The sequence below is a fragment of the Nyctibius grandis genome, chromosome 17, assembly GCF_013368605.1.
Source record: "Nyctibius grandis isolate bNycGra1 chromosome 17, bNycGra1.pri, whole genome shotgun sequence".
NCBI lineage: Eukaryota > Metazoa > Chordata > Aves > Nyctibiiformes > Nyctibiidae > Nyctibius > Nyctibius grandis.
Window position 1 is genome coordinate 8469970 of NC_090674.1, and position 18240 is coordinate 8488209.

General features: G+C 49.1%; 2 protein-coding genes across 5 annotated transcripts in view; both read left to right on the forward strand.

Moving 5' to 3' along the window:
- LOC137671510 (calmodulin-binding transcription activator 1-like) overlaps positions 1-2985 on the forward strand; it is a 41855-nt gene extending 38870 nt beyond the window's left edge. Inside the window, exons 5-7 of the mRNA XM_068415106.1 lie at positions 2178-2308; positions 2383-2568; positions 2976-2985. Coding sequence (XP_068271207.1) covers positions 2178-2308; positions 2383-2568; positions 2976-2985 — 327 coding nt within the window. The remainder of the gene's footprint in view (positions 1-2177; positions 2309-2382; positions 2569-2975) is intronic.
- Positions 2986-3023: 38 nt separating this feature from the next.
- Positions 3024-18240, forward strand: part of LOC137671095 (calmodulin-binding transcription activator 1-like) — a 42378-nt gene continuing 27161 nt past the window's right edge. The window contains exons 1-2 of one of the 4 annotated variants that reach the window (XM_068414378.1): positions 3024-3102; positions 3889-4023. Coding sequence is in view for 1 of the 4 variants with exons in the window: in XM_068414375.1 (XP_068270476.1) it covers positions 8894-8975 (82 nt within the window). In the remaining 3 variants the exon portion in view is untranslated. Of the gene's footprint in view, positions 3103-3888; positions 4024-5884; positions 5909-8697; positions 8976-9802; positions 10312-18240 lie in introns of those variants that run through there. The other 3 variants (XM_068414377.1, XM_068414375.1, XM_068414376.1) reach the window with 3 other exon arrangements.

An 18240-nucleotide genomic window follows, 5' to 3' on the forward strand; every position in this document is an offset into this window, starting at 1 on the left:
AATATTTCTCTTAGAAGTCAGAGCATCCAAGGCCACTTGCATGTCTGAGTGTACTTTTAATTAAGCGCTTCATTACCCTGACAGGGCCCTTTCTTCACTTAGGAAGCATCCGAACAGAAATGTTTTGTTTCATTGAAAAGCAAAGTATTTCCCATGTGATGGCTTCATGGGGGTACCAAGCCACGTTAGAGCAATAGAGTTTGCAAACTGGAGCTGACCCTTAAATCTGGCTCTGATGTTCTTAGTAGAGTAATTCCTGACCTGCATTGCCTTAATGAGTTCAGCATTTACCTCCATCCCGCAGACTATCCAAAATCAGTCACATGCACCACAGGTTAAAAATGTCAGCAGCGCAGACTTTTCTGATGTGAAGGAATGCTGGGGAAAGAGGCTGGTTTGAGCCAGTAATGGAGAGGCAGGTTGTTTTGAATTTAAAAAATGGTCCTTTGTGTTTTTGTAAGCCCAGCCTTGGAGCACTGTTGTATCTCTTACTTACAGAGGCGTATCATGACTGCTCAGGAAACGATCTCTCTTTCCCCATTGACTGGCGCTATCTGATTCTCAGTCCTGTGATGCCAGACTCAATAAGTCTGCCTCTGACACCACGGGATGGCAAGTTAGCTAGTGGGTAAGGCAGCAGAAATATGCAGTAATAGGCAGATGAGGTGGCTTAACCTTCAGCTGAATGATCCCCTGACAGCTCCAGGACCACGGTGTTACAGGAGCAGGTGATGAGTTGGTATTCAGTGGCTCCAAGAGTTCACCTACTCTGCAGTATGGGACTTGGTGTGAAAACAGGGGTGTTCACTCTGCAGATGGAAAGAAACTGAGGTGGCCAGCATGCCGGAATGGCTGGTGGGCACTGATGAAAAGCCTCCTTCAGGAGCTTTTGCCCTCTGTTTAGTTGCTCTCTCTCCAGACAAGTCCATCTGGGCCAGCGAGGTGGCAGTGTGGGCTCTGGAACGGTGGGCAGCTGAAGGCATCCCACCACTCGTTACAGCCTCACCCACCGTTTGCGCAATCCACAGCAGACTGGGAAGTCTGGGAGTGTCTAGGGCAGGAGACACCCAGGGGCCTCACCTCTGCCAGCTGCCAAATCCAGAGTCCTCTCCAAAAGACAAGGTGGTCGCTGGTGGTCTGCCACTCAGCACCAGCTGGAGTTTACCTTCTCTTGATCTTGGTGGAAAACTGGGTCTGAATGTGTTGGTCTTGCTTCTCTGGAGTATAATACAAGCTGAAGAGTCAGCACTGTGGTGGTCACTGCTGGTGTTACCTGACTGTTTAACGTGCAGTAATAAGGCAATGATGGCCTGTTAGCAGCTGAACCCAGTTAGGCTTTGTTTGCAAGCAGCCCAGTATTGAGGCAGCATTTGGCTATGTCGGGCTACAGACACTCACTGCTTCTGCCATGCCCGTTGTCTGGACAGTCTGACTCTTGCTTGGGTACGAGGTCCCAAAAATCAAAAAAAAAACCCCAAACCTAACAGCAAACCTCCAGCCTTTCTGATGCCAATCTTTCTTTTTTTGCTGCTACCATGGAAACCTTTTTTGTTTGTTTTCCATCGCTACGCTAATGAATTGTTGGAAGTGCTGGCAGAGCGTGTTTATTTCTGTGTTGTACCGACCACAAGCCCTAATCCATGTGCCCAGGCTCACCGGCGCGGTTTTCAAAGCCAGCGCGAGTCCCGGATCGCCCCGGTGGTGGGTTCGCACCTGGCGCGGCGGGCTGGCATTCGCCGCGCGGCTCCTGGCGGGCGGTCGCCGCTCGCGTTGTGGCCGCGCAGGGGCGGACAGGCCGTCAGGGGAGCGCGCTGCTCCTGACGAGCTCAGCCGCAGACCGGGGCGTTCTCGGGCCTGGCACCGGCGAGGCTCGGGCGCCCCGGCTGCCACCCCGCACCCGTTCGTGCGCGGCCCCGCAGCGGGGGGTGCGAGGCCGCGGTGGATCCGCCTCCCGAGGGCGGGTAGGCCGCGCTCCCGCCGGCGGCCGCCCGAGGGCAGCACGGCCGCCGGGACGGGGACGGGCCCCTGCGCGGGCCCGGCGGGCAGAGGGCCGCTCGCCAGGCCTCGCCCGAGCGCGGCCGCTGTCCGCCGCGGGGGCCCCGCTCCTGCGGGTCCGGGGGCGGGTGTAGCGGGTGCGTCCCGATGCGGACGCTGAGGATTGCCCTGCTCGTCCTTAGCAGCTGGGCCTGACAAGCCGGGACAGGCCCAGGGCTGCGGGCGAAGGACCTCCGCAAACAGCCCCGCTGCGGGTCACCCCGCTGTCACCGTGCTTCCTCATCTTACCCCAGTTCCCAGAAAAGCGCAAGCGGTGCGATTGCTGTGTTCAGCTGAGATCATCCTGCACCATGGGCTGTCGGATTCGTGGTCCCGTTGTGCTTCCAGCTGTGGCTTTGGAGGCGATGTGTCGCCTTTTGTGTCCCATCCGTATCAGCAGCCTTCCATCCGTGTTGGCAGGCTCAGGGCGGTGATGGCAAACGTGCGGCACGTTTGCTGTGATCGACCGGTGGCACTTCTCAGTGGCAAGGAGACAAGCCTGGAGCCTGCGCAGGTGGCGACGGTGGGTGTGAGGTGGGGATGGAGCACCCAGACGTTACCAGGGGCTGCCTGGTGGGAGGGGTGTCTGGCTTGCAGCATCGAAACGGTTTGCCATCGCTGATCTCGGAGCTGGCAAGTGACGCAGAGAAAGGCAGGCGGTCTGCGGCGAGGACCACGGCAAAGCACAGGACTCGAGTGTATGGGCAGGAGTGGGGGACAGCGAGTGAAGAGGGACAAAGATGCTGTACTATGGAATAATATTTGCATTTCTCCCGCAGTGGTGGGAGACTGGGGCATCAGTGTTGACTGGTGCTAAGGATCTGTGTTAGCTTGGCCCTTCTGATAGCCCTCATGATGCTCTTTGCTATCAGCCATTTCAGTGCATGGTCCTCTCTAGGGATGGCTTCTTCTGTAATGCTTTTTTTTTCCCCTCTTCACAGGGAGGAGTAAAAGTCCTAATTACTGGTCCATGGCAGGAAGCCAGCAATAATTACAGCTGTCTGTTTGATCAGATCTCAGTGCCTGCATCTTTAATTCAGCCAGGGGTACTGCGCTGCTACTGCCCAGGTAAGGAACACCTCTCCTAAAGCTGGTGGTTTCAGAGCAAGTTCTTAGCCTAATAGTGTCGTGTATATGTCTTGGCTAAACTCATGGACCCATTGTGAAAGGTAGCGCATAAACATCGAGAAGCTTTTCCTTTTTCTTTGACCTATCTAGTGCGAGAACAGCAATTTAGGATCTTGATACATCACAGTGGATCACAACAAATATTATTTAGAAGCTCTGAATTAGCTTTAAAATGATTATTTGAAGTAATTTAAAATAATTCTAAGCATTTCTTTAGTTTTGAAATAGAAGATTAAAGAGCAACTGTTACTCAGGGGTGTTCTAATTGTTCTGCTGACTCTTAATTTGCCTGTGTTATGCACTTTGTCCTTGGTATTTACAGGATGAGAACACCTCCAACCTCCCTGCAGAGATTTTCAGTCGTGCTGGCTCTCAGTATATGACTTTAAGTGTATGCAGAATAGCTAAGCTTCATTGTTAGGCCCCAGCTTCCCACTGGAAATGCAGTGAGGCTGGTTAATCTTTAGGAACGCATGTGATTCTGCCTCCTGCCAAAATAACCCATTAGATGACTCTTAAGCTTACAACCTTCATGTTTGAAAATACAGGTTGGCATTTTGGACTCTTCAGTTACCTAGTCGCAAAAATACTGTCAACCACCCCCTCTCCTCTCCTTGCATCTGCTCTCAGCTTGCTGCTCAGCACATGGGGAGATCAATAGGATGATACCTAGCTGTGCATTTCTGCAGGGAGGCCTCTGTCTTACCATGTGCACTTTCCTTTTAGCTCATGACACTGGGCTCGTGACTTTGCAAGTTGCCTTCAACAATCAGATCATCTCCAATTCTGTCGTGTTTGAATACAAAGCCAGAGCTCTGCCAACCCTGCCTTCCTCCCAGCATGACTGGCTGTCCTTGGATGGTAAGAAGCATGCGATATTCTTTAACAAAGCTCACCGAATGGTAGGACTGTGAATGAAAGGAGCAGCTCCTGGCGTGGGTGAGGGATGTAGGGGGGCAAGTTTGTGCTGTGGGGAAGGTCTGTTGCACAATTAATCAGAGACCTCCTGCTGAAATTTCTTAGTAGTTCTTTTGATGTGAACGAAATGTGGCTGCATTTGATGGGAAGGAGACAAAGGGGTGTTTTCTTTGTCTGAATAGAAAGCTGATTGTTTCCCCAAAACAGGGATTACCCAGTGCCTATCAGGAGAGGAGCAATACTACTTTTGTCTTTCTTCATCAGAGAGAGTCAGCTGCTGGGGTATTGCATTTTGTGCAATCTTAGCGAGGTCACAACACTCCTGCTTGGTGACCCATTTGCTAAGTGTCTATTTTCTCTGCTAAATACAGGAGACAAATATGGTAAGGTCAGATCCTTAGTCTTCAGAGATTTCATAGCTGAGAAACTAATGTTAATGTTACAAAGCATTACACAAAAGAAGTCACAGGAGTAGTTGTTTGTACAGGGCCATACTGAAGACAAGAGAAATAATGAGCTAATACTGATGCAGTTTGTTCCTCAGTCAATTAACTTCATCCTGTTTTGTCTGTCAGCTGCAAACATGGTAACTAATACAACACATGCTTTGGGAAATCTGCCGTGGATATTACTTTTGATCCCAGTTTAATGTCTTTAAAATATTGCTATCATTCCAAAGATGTGAAGCATGTGTTAGTGCGTTGTTATATCTTTGATGGACAGGGCAAATACTTAGAACTGTTTTACCTTGACTGGAGAAGTATTGAACAGTTTCAAGCTTAATTCAGGCCAGCTACATGTCAGTGTAGGCAGGTGGTGTTTGAAAGGTTTTTGGTGGTCTCCCTCATTCTGTCTGGGAAGCCTGATAGGAAAAGCTTTCTTCATTAAAGCATTCCTTAGAAGCTTTCTCCATACTATTAGCAGCTGTGAGCCTAGGGACTAGTCAGGTGGGCTGACTAGAGCACCCTGATCTGAGCACCCTGACAGTGTGGATTAGAGCATCCGCAGTTCATCTGTAAAACGTGAGCGCCAGGGGCAGGTGAGGAGGAGCCATTTCTAGCTGGATTCTGGTAGAGTGATGTGTGTACGTGTGCACAGTCTGAGCTGATGCTTTTGGAGACAATTGGGAAGCAAATAATAAGAAAATAGAATTTCCTTCAAAGTAGCATCAGGCATGATTTCAGTGGCACGGTACCTTTATCGACAGCTGTTCAAGGATACCCATTAATATTAGCAGCAGACTGAAGCATCCTTCCCTGTCTCTCCCTCTCCCTGTAACGTCACAGAACACAAACATTTAGTTTGTCTCTGCTTTCTGACCTGTAGCTGCTGTGTTTCTCATGCCACATACAAGAGGGACATTTCAAGGAAGTCAGGGCAGCACTGCTTCCAACCTTTGTCTACACGAGCGGAATGGAGACAGATCACCGTGGTTATTGCAGGAGTAAGGAGAGGTTTGTGACTTGGCTGTAGAGGCGTACTTGCAAACAGAAGTGGAAATAGCTCTTAAAGAGGGGAGTGCACATAGTCTTAGGTTCAGCATCAAAATTGAGTTTGCTTTACTTCTGGGTATTGGAAGAGTCTGCAGGTGCTTTTCATCTGCTACTGAGGCGGCACGTTGCATGTGAAGTACAGCCAATACTGATGTGATGGAGATTGATATGCAGCTGTTAGCAATCTCTGCAGTGTGGCATGCAAAGTGGATTGGTTTTAAAACCCTTGTTTGACAATTCCCTCAGTGCTGGTGAATTCGGAGGAGCTGCAGAAGGTGGCTGTGAGTGCTGTTTCTGGTGTTCCTGCAGTTTGTCTGGGAGCTCCTGGTGAGCGGGTGAGCTCTCAATTAGAGGTTGTTATGGTGTGGTGATGGTGGAAGGGAGGGGGACTGCAGCAGTGAACAAACTAGGGCATTGCTAACAGGGAGGGGAAAAAAAAAGTAAAAGGACCGCTGCATTGCAGAGGCCCTTCAGGGAAAAAGACTGAATAATTATACTAACCATGACTTATCAGAAGCTGCTGCCTTGATGCACAGTACTCCAAAGGGAGCAAATTACACTCTTATTTAAAGGACCAGCAACATCTTCCCGTTTATTCTTAGAGAACAAATGTTAGCTTAGCTAGCTAAGGTATAAGCTAATGCGAGCTGATTCTATTAATAGAATAAATACACAAATCCCTGTCTTCTCTGTTTACTTTAATGGCCCTGCTTCAAATCCTTGCCCTACTGCCTGTTATATAGTCTTGAGGGAAGGAGTTCAAGGAATATTTGTAGTTCCAAAATACTGACTAGAATTTTAAAATTAATTTTAATTAACTCAGTGGAACACTTTGAGTTGCTTTGCACTACACTGTTAAAACACAGTTAATGATTCCAGCTAGTATGGCCGCAGCGAGAGGCAGGGTTAACAGACAATTGTACCCCAGGAACAGCGTAGTAAAAGGATAAGCACTTTCCATCTTACATAAGTTTAGATAAACAATGGTCTTCCACAAATATCTTTAAAATAAAGACAAAGACATCCTCTATGTGAACTGTATATTTTCAGTTACATTAAGACAAAAATTAATCTGCCTTCTTTGTTTAGTTCTGCCGATACCTGAAAACCTTTAGCCTCTGTTTCTTTCTTAAGGAGACAAGTCTTTAGCTGCCTGACCATGCCCAGCTCTCAGCGTAGTAGCTGCAATTTCTCTGCAAGCTCCTCTTGAGAATTTACTGTCCAGTTATAGGACTTGTGTAGTTGTTGTATGCAGTGATAGGTTGTGCTACACAGGCTGTAGCACATCTCTAGATGTAAAAGGGCAGACAGTAGTAGCTCAGTCATGAAATAGATACGTACCTAAAGTTGCCGCTCTCAGGTATGGATGGCTCCCAGTTAATGCTAAGATAATAGGCACACTTGGAATCACACCTCTGTAGAAGTTTCCAGATTTCAACAAAGATGGGTTAGCAAAGACGCATCTGAAACCAAGCATGCAAAATCAGAGTTTCCATGTGAAAATCACACTCCTCTGTGATTCTGATCTCCTCTGATAAACTTGGCAGCCTCTTCTTCTTTCTCTATAAAACTGACAGTTTTCAGAAGCCATCATGTGCTTCTACAGCCATTTGACCTCAGTTTTCATTCACTGTCTGTAGAGAGGTTCTCTTAAGAAAAACAAAAAGCAAACGAGACCCCTTCTGAACTGAAGGACAGAGATCTTCTAGTGACAGATGCATAACAAATTAGAAAGGCTTTTTAGAACATACTTCCAGTGGAAGGCACGTATGTTTGCCGTCCACTGAAGCCGTTGCTGCTTTCAAAAAGTGTCTGTAGAGTTGATGTTTCCTTGGCATGGGACATGATCAGAAATTCCAGGGAGACTGGTATGAGTGCTCCTTGGCATTACACTTAATGCATCTGCAGGAAGGAGGTTGGGGAGGAGTGAGTGCTGCCATAGGGAGCCCAAACAGAACTTAAAAATATGGGCAGGCAGCATGTGAACTGATGAGTCAAGCGTGTATGGGATGGACAAGGGTGTGACTGGTACTGAACGTAAATGGTATTGACGCAAGAGAGCGTAATGAGCAGCCTTTCAGCTGCTGTTGGATTCTCAGTTTAAGATTTGGCTATCTTTCCCAGCTGGAAAACATAAAAAAGACTGGGGGGTTTGGTGGCTCGCTTGTGTTGGCATGATGTGGCCATACCTGTGGCACCCAAACTCTCGTTTTGGCACGCAGGAGGTGGATGGGATCACATGCATTCAAGTTAATCTGTGACAGTACAGCGTGTGCGTGCTACCTGTGGCATTTCACAGTCTGACAGGTATGTGATTTCTGTAACGCGGTGGTAAGCGTGCAAGATGGTAGATTTCATCACCAAAATCCATGGAGAATGTCTGTTTACCAGGACCTGACGCCCTTTCTAGAATGCAGATGCGATGAGATGCAGACAACAGAGTCCTGTAGGAGAGACGTGTTCAGTATCAGTGAGGTCCTTAGCAGTGTTGTTTTGCAGCCAGAAGAGACTTTCGGTAGAGAAAATTCTGTGTCCATAAACGGTAGCATTGTTTATCACTCTTCTCTCTATCTGGGTAGATGTGGCTGTGTGTTTAACTTTACATCTTGGATTTTACCATAAAAGATGATGTGTTCGGGCTCTCTTCAGGAAGAGGTTTTGTGCTGTGTTACGGGGCTGTGGTGCAGTACACCGGGACACGTGAGCTTTGGTACGGGACGTGGATACCTTGTTCCTTACTAGGAACTACACTGTAAACGTCAAATATTTCTATTCATCCCCCTGTCTTCGACTCCTAGTCAGTGTCGAGGCTTTTTTGGTTTTGTTTATTTCCTGACTGTTAAGGACGGGCTGCTCTGCTACAGGTATTTCAGGGTGCCTGTCTTCGGTCGCTTTGACTGCATTTCCCAGGCTAATCCTTTTCTATTTTGGCCATAATGTGATTGAATTGAGGTGAGCAGTATTTCATTTTCTGTTCTGGGTGTTGTCCTTTGAGCCAGCCTGACTTCACTGTCAGACATCTGATTCCTCTGGAAAGCCCGTGTTTATTTTAGGCTGATGTCTAAACGCGCTCCACTGCTCAGGCGAGTCTGTACGGGAGTCTGCGGTTACTTTTTAGATCAAATGCGCATTCTTTGGAATTTTATGGCGGGTTTTAAGGCTCTGCAAATTTGCCTTATTAGAGCAGGTAGTAAAAGTATCATCATTTTGTGTGTAGCGAGATGAGGAGAACTGCACGTAAGAGCCTGCTTGCTGGAGGGTGACGCAGGTGTTCCGCGTCCCGGCCCTGACTCACTCGCGCACTGGAGCGCGCCCTGCAAATGCGCTTCCCGGCGACGCCCGGTGGACACCCGCGGTCGCCCCCCCCGGCCGGGAGCGGCGGCGGAGGAGGCCGGGCAGCGGGTAGGAGGCTGGGCGAGCACACGCTCGCTCGCTGCGCGGCTCCAGGCCGCAGAGGGAGCCTGCAGCCGCCGGGCCCCGCGGTAGAGGGGAGGGTCGGGGCCGGGGCCGGGCCGGGGCGGAGGGGTCGGGGCCGCGCGCGAGGCGCCGCCGCGGCGCGCGCTGTAAACACGGCGGCCGCCGAGGGGGGCCGGTGACGCCACGGCGCGGGGCGGGGCCCGGCGGCGGCGGGCGGCGGGGAGCGGGGCAGGGCCGGCCGCGCCGCCACAGACAATGGGAGGCGGCGGCCGCGGCCGCCTCCCGCCGCCCGCACCAGGCGGCCGCTGAGCGCGGGGCTGGTATCCCGCTATGGCGGCGCCGGGCGGCCCCGGCGTGGGCTGAGGGCGGCGGCGGGACCCAGCGCCCCCGCTCCCCGCCGAGGCAGCCTGAGGCGAAGCGCCGGGGTCTCGGGGCTGCCCCCTCCCGCTCCAGGCGCCCCGAGCCCGGCGAAGTGCTGCTGCCCGGGCGTCCCGGGACGGGTGCCGGCGCCTCTGGTCCCTGCGGGTGCGAGAGGGTGTCGGGCGCGGCGATGGGCCCTTGGGCGCGCCCGAGGTAACCGGGGCCACCGCCCGCCGGCTCGCAGCCCCTCGCCTGGCCCCCCGCCCGGGACACCGGTGCCCTGTCGGCCGTCCGCGCCCGCGGCTCTTGTCTGGGGCACGTCGGTGGGCAGGCGGCAGCCGCGGAGCCGCCCGAGCGCCGCCCGCAGCTGTGAGGCGGTGCTCGCCCCGGCGCGGGCGGGGCGCGGCCCCTCTCCGCGCAGGAAGGCTCGCCCGTCCCCCCATGCGGGGCCGTGCCGCACGGCGGAGCCAGCCGCTGACCGGAGCCCCTGGGCCCGGCGGCGCTCCCCTCGGCTCCGGCGTGCGGGCGGCTGGGCGCAGCGCCATGCCCCCGGCCGCTGAACAGCGCTCGGCGTCCTCCTCTGCTGCGGGCGGCGGGACTCTCCCGTCCCCGAAACATGCCGGCGAGCGCTAGCCCGTGCGCCGCGGCCGCAGGGGTGCGGAGAGGGCACAGCTGAGGCTGCCGCCGGCGCTGCGGGAAGACGGCGGAGCTCCAGCTGGCTGCGAAAACGCGAAAGACGACAGACAGGTCTGTGGGGGAGCCTGCTCTGTCCGCCCCTGCAGCGGGGTGTGCGCCAGATGCTGGCTGCAGCCTCCACTGATGCCTTTGTAGACTCCCAGGTCAGTCCTCTGGTGCCAGGTGTTGGTTTATTTACCTGGGAGCAGGCAGAGGTACTACAGAGGGGTCCGGGACCCCCACCCTTTGCAGGTGGATGTGCAGATGTGACAAAACACTGCTTCCAGTAAGTATTACAGGATGATGTGTCGTGCAGTATTTGTTTGGGTTTAAATCTGCATGCTTCTGTGTTGTCCATCACTCTGCTGTACTTAGAACGTGAATGCGTGCCTCTTTAAGCTTGCTGTGCGTCCCCCTCCTTCTCCCTGTGCCCCCAGCTGTGGGATGTGGTCGTGTTTCCATCTGCTCGCCCTCCCTTGCTGGTCCTCAGCCCTTCCAGGGTGATGTTATGATGCAGGCTAGGAGTTGTGAGACCACTTTTATTGTAGTGTTATGTGTGCAGAAGGACAGAGAGCATCCTAACACCACTAGATCACAATATCATATTCTGAGTTGGTACGATGTGCGATGAGGTCAGTAGCCCAAACCTTCCCTGGGGAGTTAGGGATGCTTGAAGCACATGCCTGCTCCATGCCAGGTTATTGCAAAACTTGTTTTGCAGGGCGCTTCATGAAAAAGAGTAGGACTAGAAAGGGGAATTCAGAAGACTCTGTAGGCCACTCCCAGTTTAGAGATGTGGTAAACGTGACTGTTGTCTGACTTTTTGAAAGCTTTCAGTCTCTGTGTCTTTTGCTGACCTATTGTTTCAGTTTTGTAGCAGCAGTTCCTATTTATCTAATTTTGCAGCAAATAGAGGCTATCGTATATCATTCTGCTCATCACTCTGGTAATTTCTGGATGAATATTTTGTTTCTTGAGATTGCAATTTTTATGAGAGAAAACTTAGGTCAGAGTTTTTACGGTACTTATGTGAGGTTCTTTTTTCCTGTTTTTAGCTCCTTTAGCATGTAACCCTTGGAGGAGGGAGTCTCTGTGAGCAGTGGGTAGCACTGTGCAGGTGAGCTGCAGCGCAGCTGTTGCTCTTTGCATACATCTAAAAGCACAACATCTTTCATAGTGTTGGCGCCTATGGGAAAGCACAGCCAATTTTTGACCAGAGATGCAGAGAGTAACCTTAGGCAGCCAACTTTTTATGCAAATTACTAAATAGTACAAGAAGTGACATCTTTAGCAGTCTGCCCTACCTATAAAATACATCAAGTCCACGTGGCATCTCTAAAACCTTTACTGGTTTGCTAACTAGCTGTTCCTGGATAGCTTGAAAGTCTCACCATCCCTAAGCTCTGGGGAGGAGAAGCCTGGAAAAAAAAGAGGCAGCTAGTGCTTTCTCACTGTTGGTACAGAGACTGCCACTTGGGCAAAAAGTCAGCTTGAGCCCCCCCCGGCTTCGCTAGTAATGGCATGATAAAAAAGAGTAGGGGGAAGTACCATCTTTTGAGGAAGCACTGGCTGCTGGGGATGATAGAGAGGAACAGAGTAGTCCCAGATGGCATGGGAGTAATAGTTGGAAGTCCTACAGCATGGGAAGAACTATAGGAGAAGTGTTGCTGGTAAGAAGTCTTGCCCTGGTGGATTAATGGCTTAAAATCAAAGAAAATGCCTGTGTGTGCAGGTTTGGATTACTTCATTATTCCTGCCCGTGCCCAGTAGTGTTTATTTCTTCTGTGAAAGCGCGGACTTTCTGCAGCTGTCACTTAGGCTCAAAGTGTAAATACGGTGTTTTCCTGGTCTTGTGCCTCAGTAGTTGTGGTGTTTCTCACTAATCAAAAGGCCTGAAAGTGACCTGCCTCACTAGCACAGATATGCGTTTGTCTTAGAATGTCTTAGACCATGACCTGCAATAGCTGACTGCTGAACAGAGCTTTTGTAAGATGTCATTGAGGATGCTACTGCAGTTTAATTTCGGAAATATGTGTTCCTGCAAGGATGGCACCTCAGAAATAAGTACTAAACCAGATCAAATTGATACTGTGACCTAGAAGATGTTCCAGATTTTTACTGTGTAGAAGAATTGAGCAAGATTTTATAGGCAAGTGACAGATCATTTGTAAAATAGGAAGAGAGCAGTGGCACTCAGAGAAGTCATGTGTCCGTAGACTGCTTCCATCCCCACCCGCAGTTGCATTGGGTGAGAGAACATGGTGTGTCTGACTTGCTCTGCAAAACAGAAAATGTCTGTGTGCTGCCTGTTTTTTTTACAGCGCTCAGCTATTGCGTTTGTTAAATTCAGTCTGTGTGTGTTCATACAGTGAATGTTGTAACACAGAAACTGCTGTTAAAGAAACTGCATGTGCTGAGAAGCCAGCGCCCTTGGAGTCGCTTCTTACCTCTGGAGTATTTAAGCACAGTACTTGGGAACACGTGCAGATGCAGATCTCACACAGCACCATTACTTCAGTGGTTAGAAGTCTGTGGGGAAATAATTATATCCTGGGCAGAAACTGCCCCAGTGGAATGTGCAGGAGATCATGCGCCCTCATCCTTTAGTCCTTCCATTCAGACACTGTCTGTCATTTAGGTTGTGCAGCGTGGCAAAATTAAAAAAAAAAATAAACAAACAGATCTCCAGATGGGAGCGTAAAAAAGAGCAAGTGGTATAGACTCTGCTCACTACTAAGAACTGCTGATTTATTTTCCATCAGTTCGAAGCAGTATTTCCTCTGTAATAGTTCTGGCTGCACTGCCATGTCATGAGTGGTACAGCTTCTTGCTGGTTGAAGCTTGCTTGGCAAAAGGGCAAAAGAGGAGATCCTTTTGGATCTTTACTTGTCCAGTAAAGCAGTGTGCAGAGATTAGAAAAGCAGCTCTCTATGCTAATTTCTTAAACTCGGCTTGTCAAGCAGAGGAGGTCTTTTCACTCACTGCTGCATATTGGTATCCTCTTATCTCCATACCTGGACCGTAGTGGTGTTTTAGGTACCACACAAACAAAGTGCAAGATCTGAGGCTCGGTGTCTGCTAACACGTGGCTTTACTACCTTTTGTAATAAAGCGTCAGCAGGAGGCAGTGGTTTGAGCTGGTGCCCACCCATTGGGAACGCTGCTTGCATAGCTCAAAAAGAGAAATAATACAGTGTCTTTGGAAGAGGTCTTTGGGTTAGAAGATGGGGAGGGCCGTGCAGAGGAGTGGGCTATCGCAGGGGAGCAGGTGGAGCATTGCGCTTGTAACTACGCTCTGCAGCTCAGGCGTTTCCCACAGATTTGGTCCTTGTTGGGGACTCCACCCTTGTTAAAGTCTCGAGTGTCTTGTCTCCTGCTGGCAGGACGATGTGGCTGAATGAGGCAGTGGTGGAGTGTCTTTTGGTAGTTCTGCGGGAACCGTCCCACTCGGTGTACAATCGCACACGTTTCTGGTAGCAGCCCTGTTGCCTCCTTGCATGGGAAGAACTTGTACAACATTTGCCAGTGCTGTGTTTTAGCCACCCTTTTAGTATAGGGTACATGCAGTCAGGAGCTGTCACAAGCTGTTAGTAGGCTTCACAGGGCAGGTGCTTCTGCAGTCTCAGATGAAAGCTTGTGTAACATAAATGGCTGGCATCTGTTTAGATTCTTACTGAGGACATTCAGTTTTTATTGGAGGATGCTGAGGGGGAAAATGGAGGTGTGACTTCCAGAGTCTGGGAGTTAAACTAGATTAACTCTGCTCACTGCATTTTCTATTCACTGTGCCTGCTGTGGTGGCTCATAGAGCTGTTGGTACAGGTCTGCTTTAAATTCATCAGTGAAGGGATCTGGGCTAAGAAAACACCACTGGTTTAAACCAGCCCTGCCAAAAGAAACTGTTAAGGTGAAACTATATCCAGCGTGTCTGGGTGTAACTGTGCAAGTGTACACGCTGTAGCTCTGTAAAATGCTAACTGATGTAAATAACCGTGCGTCCTTAAAAGACTTGTACCAGAATAGCTTTGCATCTCTGGAAATGTTTTGTCCGTAACTTGCTATCGTTACTGTAATCGGTAGCAGGCTCCCTCTGAGAACAAATTAAAAAGAAGCTTATTCTGCACTCAAATGATGGTTCATGTTTTAGGGAAATGAGTATGAGACTCAAACGAATTTCTTAGTGTAGGTCAAAATCTGACCAAGCAACTCTTTCCAGTCCCTCGCTGCCAGGACAGTCAGGCTCCTGTCGGGCTGCTGGCACTGTGGAGCAGCCCAGCCCAGCCCTGACATGATGCTGGAACAACTGGTTTTCTCAGGAGGACTGGACCCTGCAAATAAATACCGCCATGAATAGTTTTGCTGAGTTTCCTAAGCTTGGTTTTGAATCCATGGGACAGCTTCTTACTCCCCTGTGAAGGGCTGAAGACAACAGAAGGGAAAATGGGTTTGTATGTGATGGAACAGATCCCTAAGTTAGCACGTGACCCAGGGGTGCGCTTGAGGCTTGCAGAGCTCCACAGAAGGTGCAGGACGAGAGGGGTGAAGCACGAGCGAGTGGATGTGTGTGGCTTCATCGGATCCCAAAAGCGTCAGAGCTCCTGTCCTGCCTTGCCGGGCTTGGTCTGTTCGCAAAACAGGCCCTTAGGGCCTAAAGCCACCACCTCTTCCTGATATGCTAAGGAATAATGGTGAGAAGTAATTGTGATGTTACATTTTTATTGTTGAATTTGAAGAATAATAATTTCCAGAAAAGAGACAATGTTCAGAATGTTTTCCGTGAATTTATGAGGTGTCTTGGAGATACAGAAATGCGGTCGTTTTCATCACCTTCAGTGGAGGCAGCCTTGAAACCACCTTTGTGGTTTCTTAAAGAATATGGTAACGTTTCTTCAGATTTATACGTAATGAAAAAAATCAAGAAATGGAAAAATTTGCAAGTCTAATTTTTTGGCTCACAAAAAAAATCTGAAATTTTATCATCAAAAGCAGAGTCCTTGGATAAAAGCTTAACTACGTGGGTATGTTTGTATCCACGTGCATCTTTGCTGCCTTTGGAAAGAGGTAGGATGCTTCCAGGGCGAGACATCTCCTTGTGCTGGGCTGGAGCACAGTTTAGATTTCCTGTATAATGTAGCACGAGAAAAGCTTATTTTGACACCTTTATGATTTATGACTGATTTACGGGCTGTTGAGCTCTTGTCTTCTGTGCACTGAGACAGATACTTGTAGTGAGATCCTCTGTTGAATATAAAAGACAAGAATGTGGAAACTGTTGCTGTAACTTTGTTGCCTGCTAAGCATGTGGCTCTACACAGAGCCCTGAAGTGAGCAAGACAGCAAAGAGTGTGACTAGCAAAATAAGAAATAATAAGGGATAAAAGGTCTTGAGTTTCTTGGGGTGATACCTGTAACGTTCAGCCCTATGGCTCTTATAGCCCATCTCTTAATTATTGCAAGGTAAATTGTGTAACTTCAGACAGCTTATCTTTTTTTTGTTTGCACTTCATTTTCATCCTGCCTGTGGTGTCTGGGCTTTGCTGACAGTGCTTTTTTGGCAATTGAGTTTTTCACAGGAAAATGTATTAAAGTGTCAGCTGGACTGGATCAGGTTTTGTCATGTTTCCTTTACCAGAAAACATGGTTTTGTCTTGCAGTGAAGCATGGTACTTAAAGAATGTGTTTTGATGTTAACTGATACCTTTATTCTTGAGCTGAAGGATCTTGTTTCAGCCCTCAGTTATGTTCCATACATAACACGCACGCAGAGAAGGTAGTTAACCCCTTGCTTCCCAAAATGTGAGACGTTTTCTTTCTGTCCAGTTCCTCTAAGTTTTACACAGCTGTAGCCGTCATCCTTCTACATAGGCTGCCAACGTGGGTTACAGATACATCAGTTTTAAAGGTGAACCAGGTGCATCGCATGCGACTCACGTGGTAGATAAAGCTGACTTTGTTTTTGACCCTGTTGAATGCAGGACTATATAAAGGAAAGAAGATGTTTTCGTGCCAGTTTCTGTGGTATAAGTTGTACTTTTGTTTTCAACGTTATGCTGTTGTCCTTAGGAATGAAGCTGGCCAAGTCCTGTCACTGAGAATACAGAAGCAATAATGTTCTGATACAAACTGGCAGACTTGGGACTTACAGAGCATTGATTCCTAGGAGGTCACGTAAAGACTTACCCTTTAATTAGGCCCCTGCAAAATGTAAGTTTTTCGAGGTATAAGATCATCTTCATTCTTTGTAACTTAATTTTAATGGCATAGGACTGGTGCAGACTGGTAAAGTAGATTGGAAGTTCACCCACCCGCAGACAGTTGATTTTTAAAATGATCCTGAGAGATGCTGCCAGAGTGCGCCAAGAGGAGAGTGTGTAGAAATCGATATTTGTATGTGATTTACTTTTGGGAGCCTAACTGAAAGCAGGCAGGTTCCCCGGCCCTGCTCCAAGCAAGGAAGGAAGGAAATGTGCTGTTTGGGGGGTTGAATGACCTGAGGATCTTCCACACAAACAGTGATGTGTGTTGCTTTCGCTGCAGCCCCGGCCAGGCACCTGCTGGGTTATTAGCAGTGTGTGAACTGTGCCGACCGTGGTCCAAATGCCACGAATCTGGCGTGCGTCCAGGCCTCCGCGTAGAAGAAGAGGAGCCTGTCGTCTCATTGCTGAGTCCAGGGGGAACCTCCGGGGAAGGTGTCCTTCCTTTTGGCTGCTCCTCTATGCTTAGGTGTCCTTGTTGTGTTTTGTTAGGGATGTACCAACTCTTGCAGCATAGCTGGTTGCTGTCTTCCCTTTCCTGTTCTTGCACACTCTCTCTCCCCCCAACTTTTTTTAAAATTTTCTTTTTTTTTTTTTTTTTGTAGAGTAGTGCAGTGCATGCACTTCCAGTGACCAGTCACTTTTGAAGGGGACACCTTGGTGTACTTGATACCACAGAATCTGTTATGGAAACACTATACATAAATGATTTTGAAATTGCCATCAGCTGTGGCTTTGTTCTAGCTGCTTAGGTAGCACGTTTAATCACCTGGAGAGTGGGCAGCATAGAAATACTTTCCACATACTACCACCCCACTTACCTTGTTTGCTGCCTGGAGCTTTCTAATCCAAGGGTGGGCCCTGCTGCTGGGTAAATGCCGGCAGTCTCTGCTGGGCCTGGAAGGGGCTCCCTTCACTCTGTGCTGACAACTCCAGAATGTTTGTTTGCGCTTCCTATTTTATTAATAGCAGCGTATTTCTGACCTGCTTGTAGACTGAGCAGCGATTTACAACCATCTGTGAAAAACACTGTGTCTTGGTAAGATGCTGAAGGTTACAGTTTTAAGACTGTGATGAGTTTATAATGTCTGTCCTTCAGACTCCTGTTAAGTGAAACAGATACCCTCTGCTATCTAAAATCAGGTAGTCCTGCCCTAAATACTTTCCAGGAGTACTGTCTAGGTGTCTTGAATAGGAATACATGGGAGCACTAGATGCTGCTTCAAATTCTGTTTCCTAAGAAAAGTTCCCTGCTTTTCTTTCTTTCTGTTAGCGTTCCCATCTGGGAAACAGTGTGGTGGTGACAGACATCCCTTTAGTACCTTCAATCCTCTGACAAAAAGTGCCAGGAAGTGCTCAGTCTCATGAGTTTGGTATCAGGAAAGGTGGAGGCTTCACTCATTGGAGATCACAGAGCCTAGAGACAAGAGCCTGGAAAACGGACACAAACATGGGGCCCTCCAGTTCTGTTCTGCGATGGTTTCAGCTTGGGAAAAAAAAAGGGGGAAAAAATAGTCAACTGCACAGTATACTTCTGCATCTCACTGGAACAATTTTCTCCTGCTGTTTCTGGCTGTACGGAATAATTACTCTCTTTTGACAGCTAAATGGGTAGGAGCAAATCCCCAGTATGTTGCAGCCCTGGTCTTGTTCTGTAACACCAGTTCAAGACAAGTTTCCTCTTCTCTTAAAAAGATGCTACTTTTGCCTGTATGAGGTTGAAGGCTCAGATACGATTCTCGATGTGTGTTGCTAGTCTTAGCTCTAATAAAATGCAAGTGCTGGCCACCCAGCTAGAGAGTGGTCATTAAACGTGCAGAAGGGAGCTGTTAACCTGCGTGGCAAACGTGGCCCCTTTCCCTGGTGCCTGAGTTGTAGCAGCTCTGTCGGCGCCGGCCTGCAGTAAGGGGATGGCTCAGCGGTGCCAGGTCTCTGTCAGTCTCTGCAGCGTACGTGCTCTG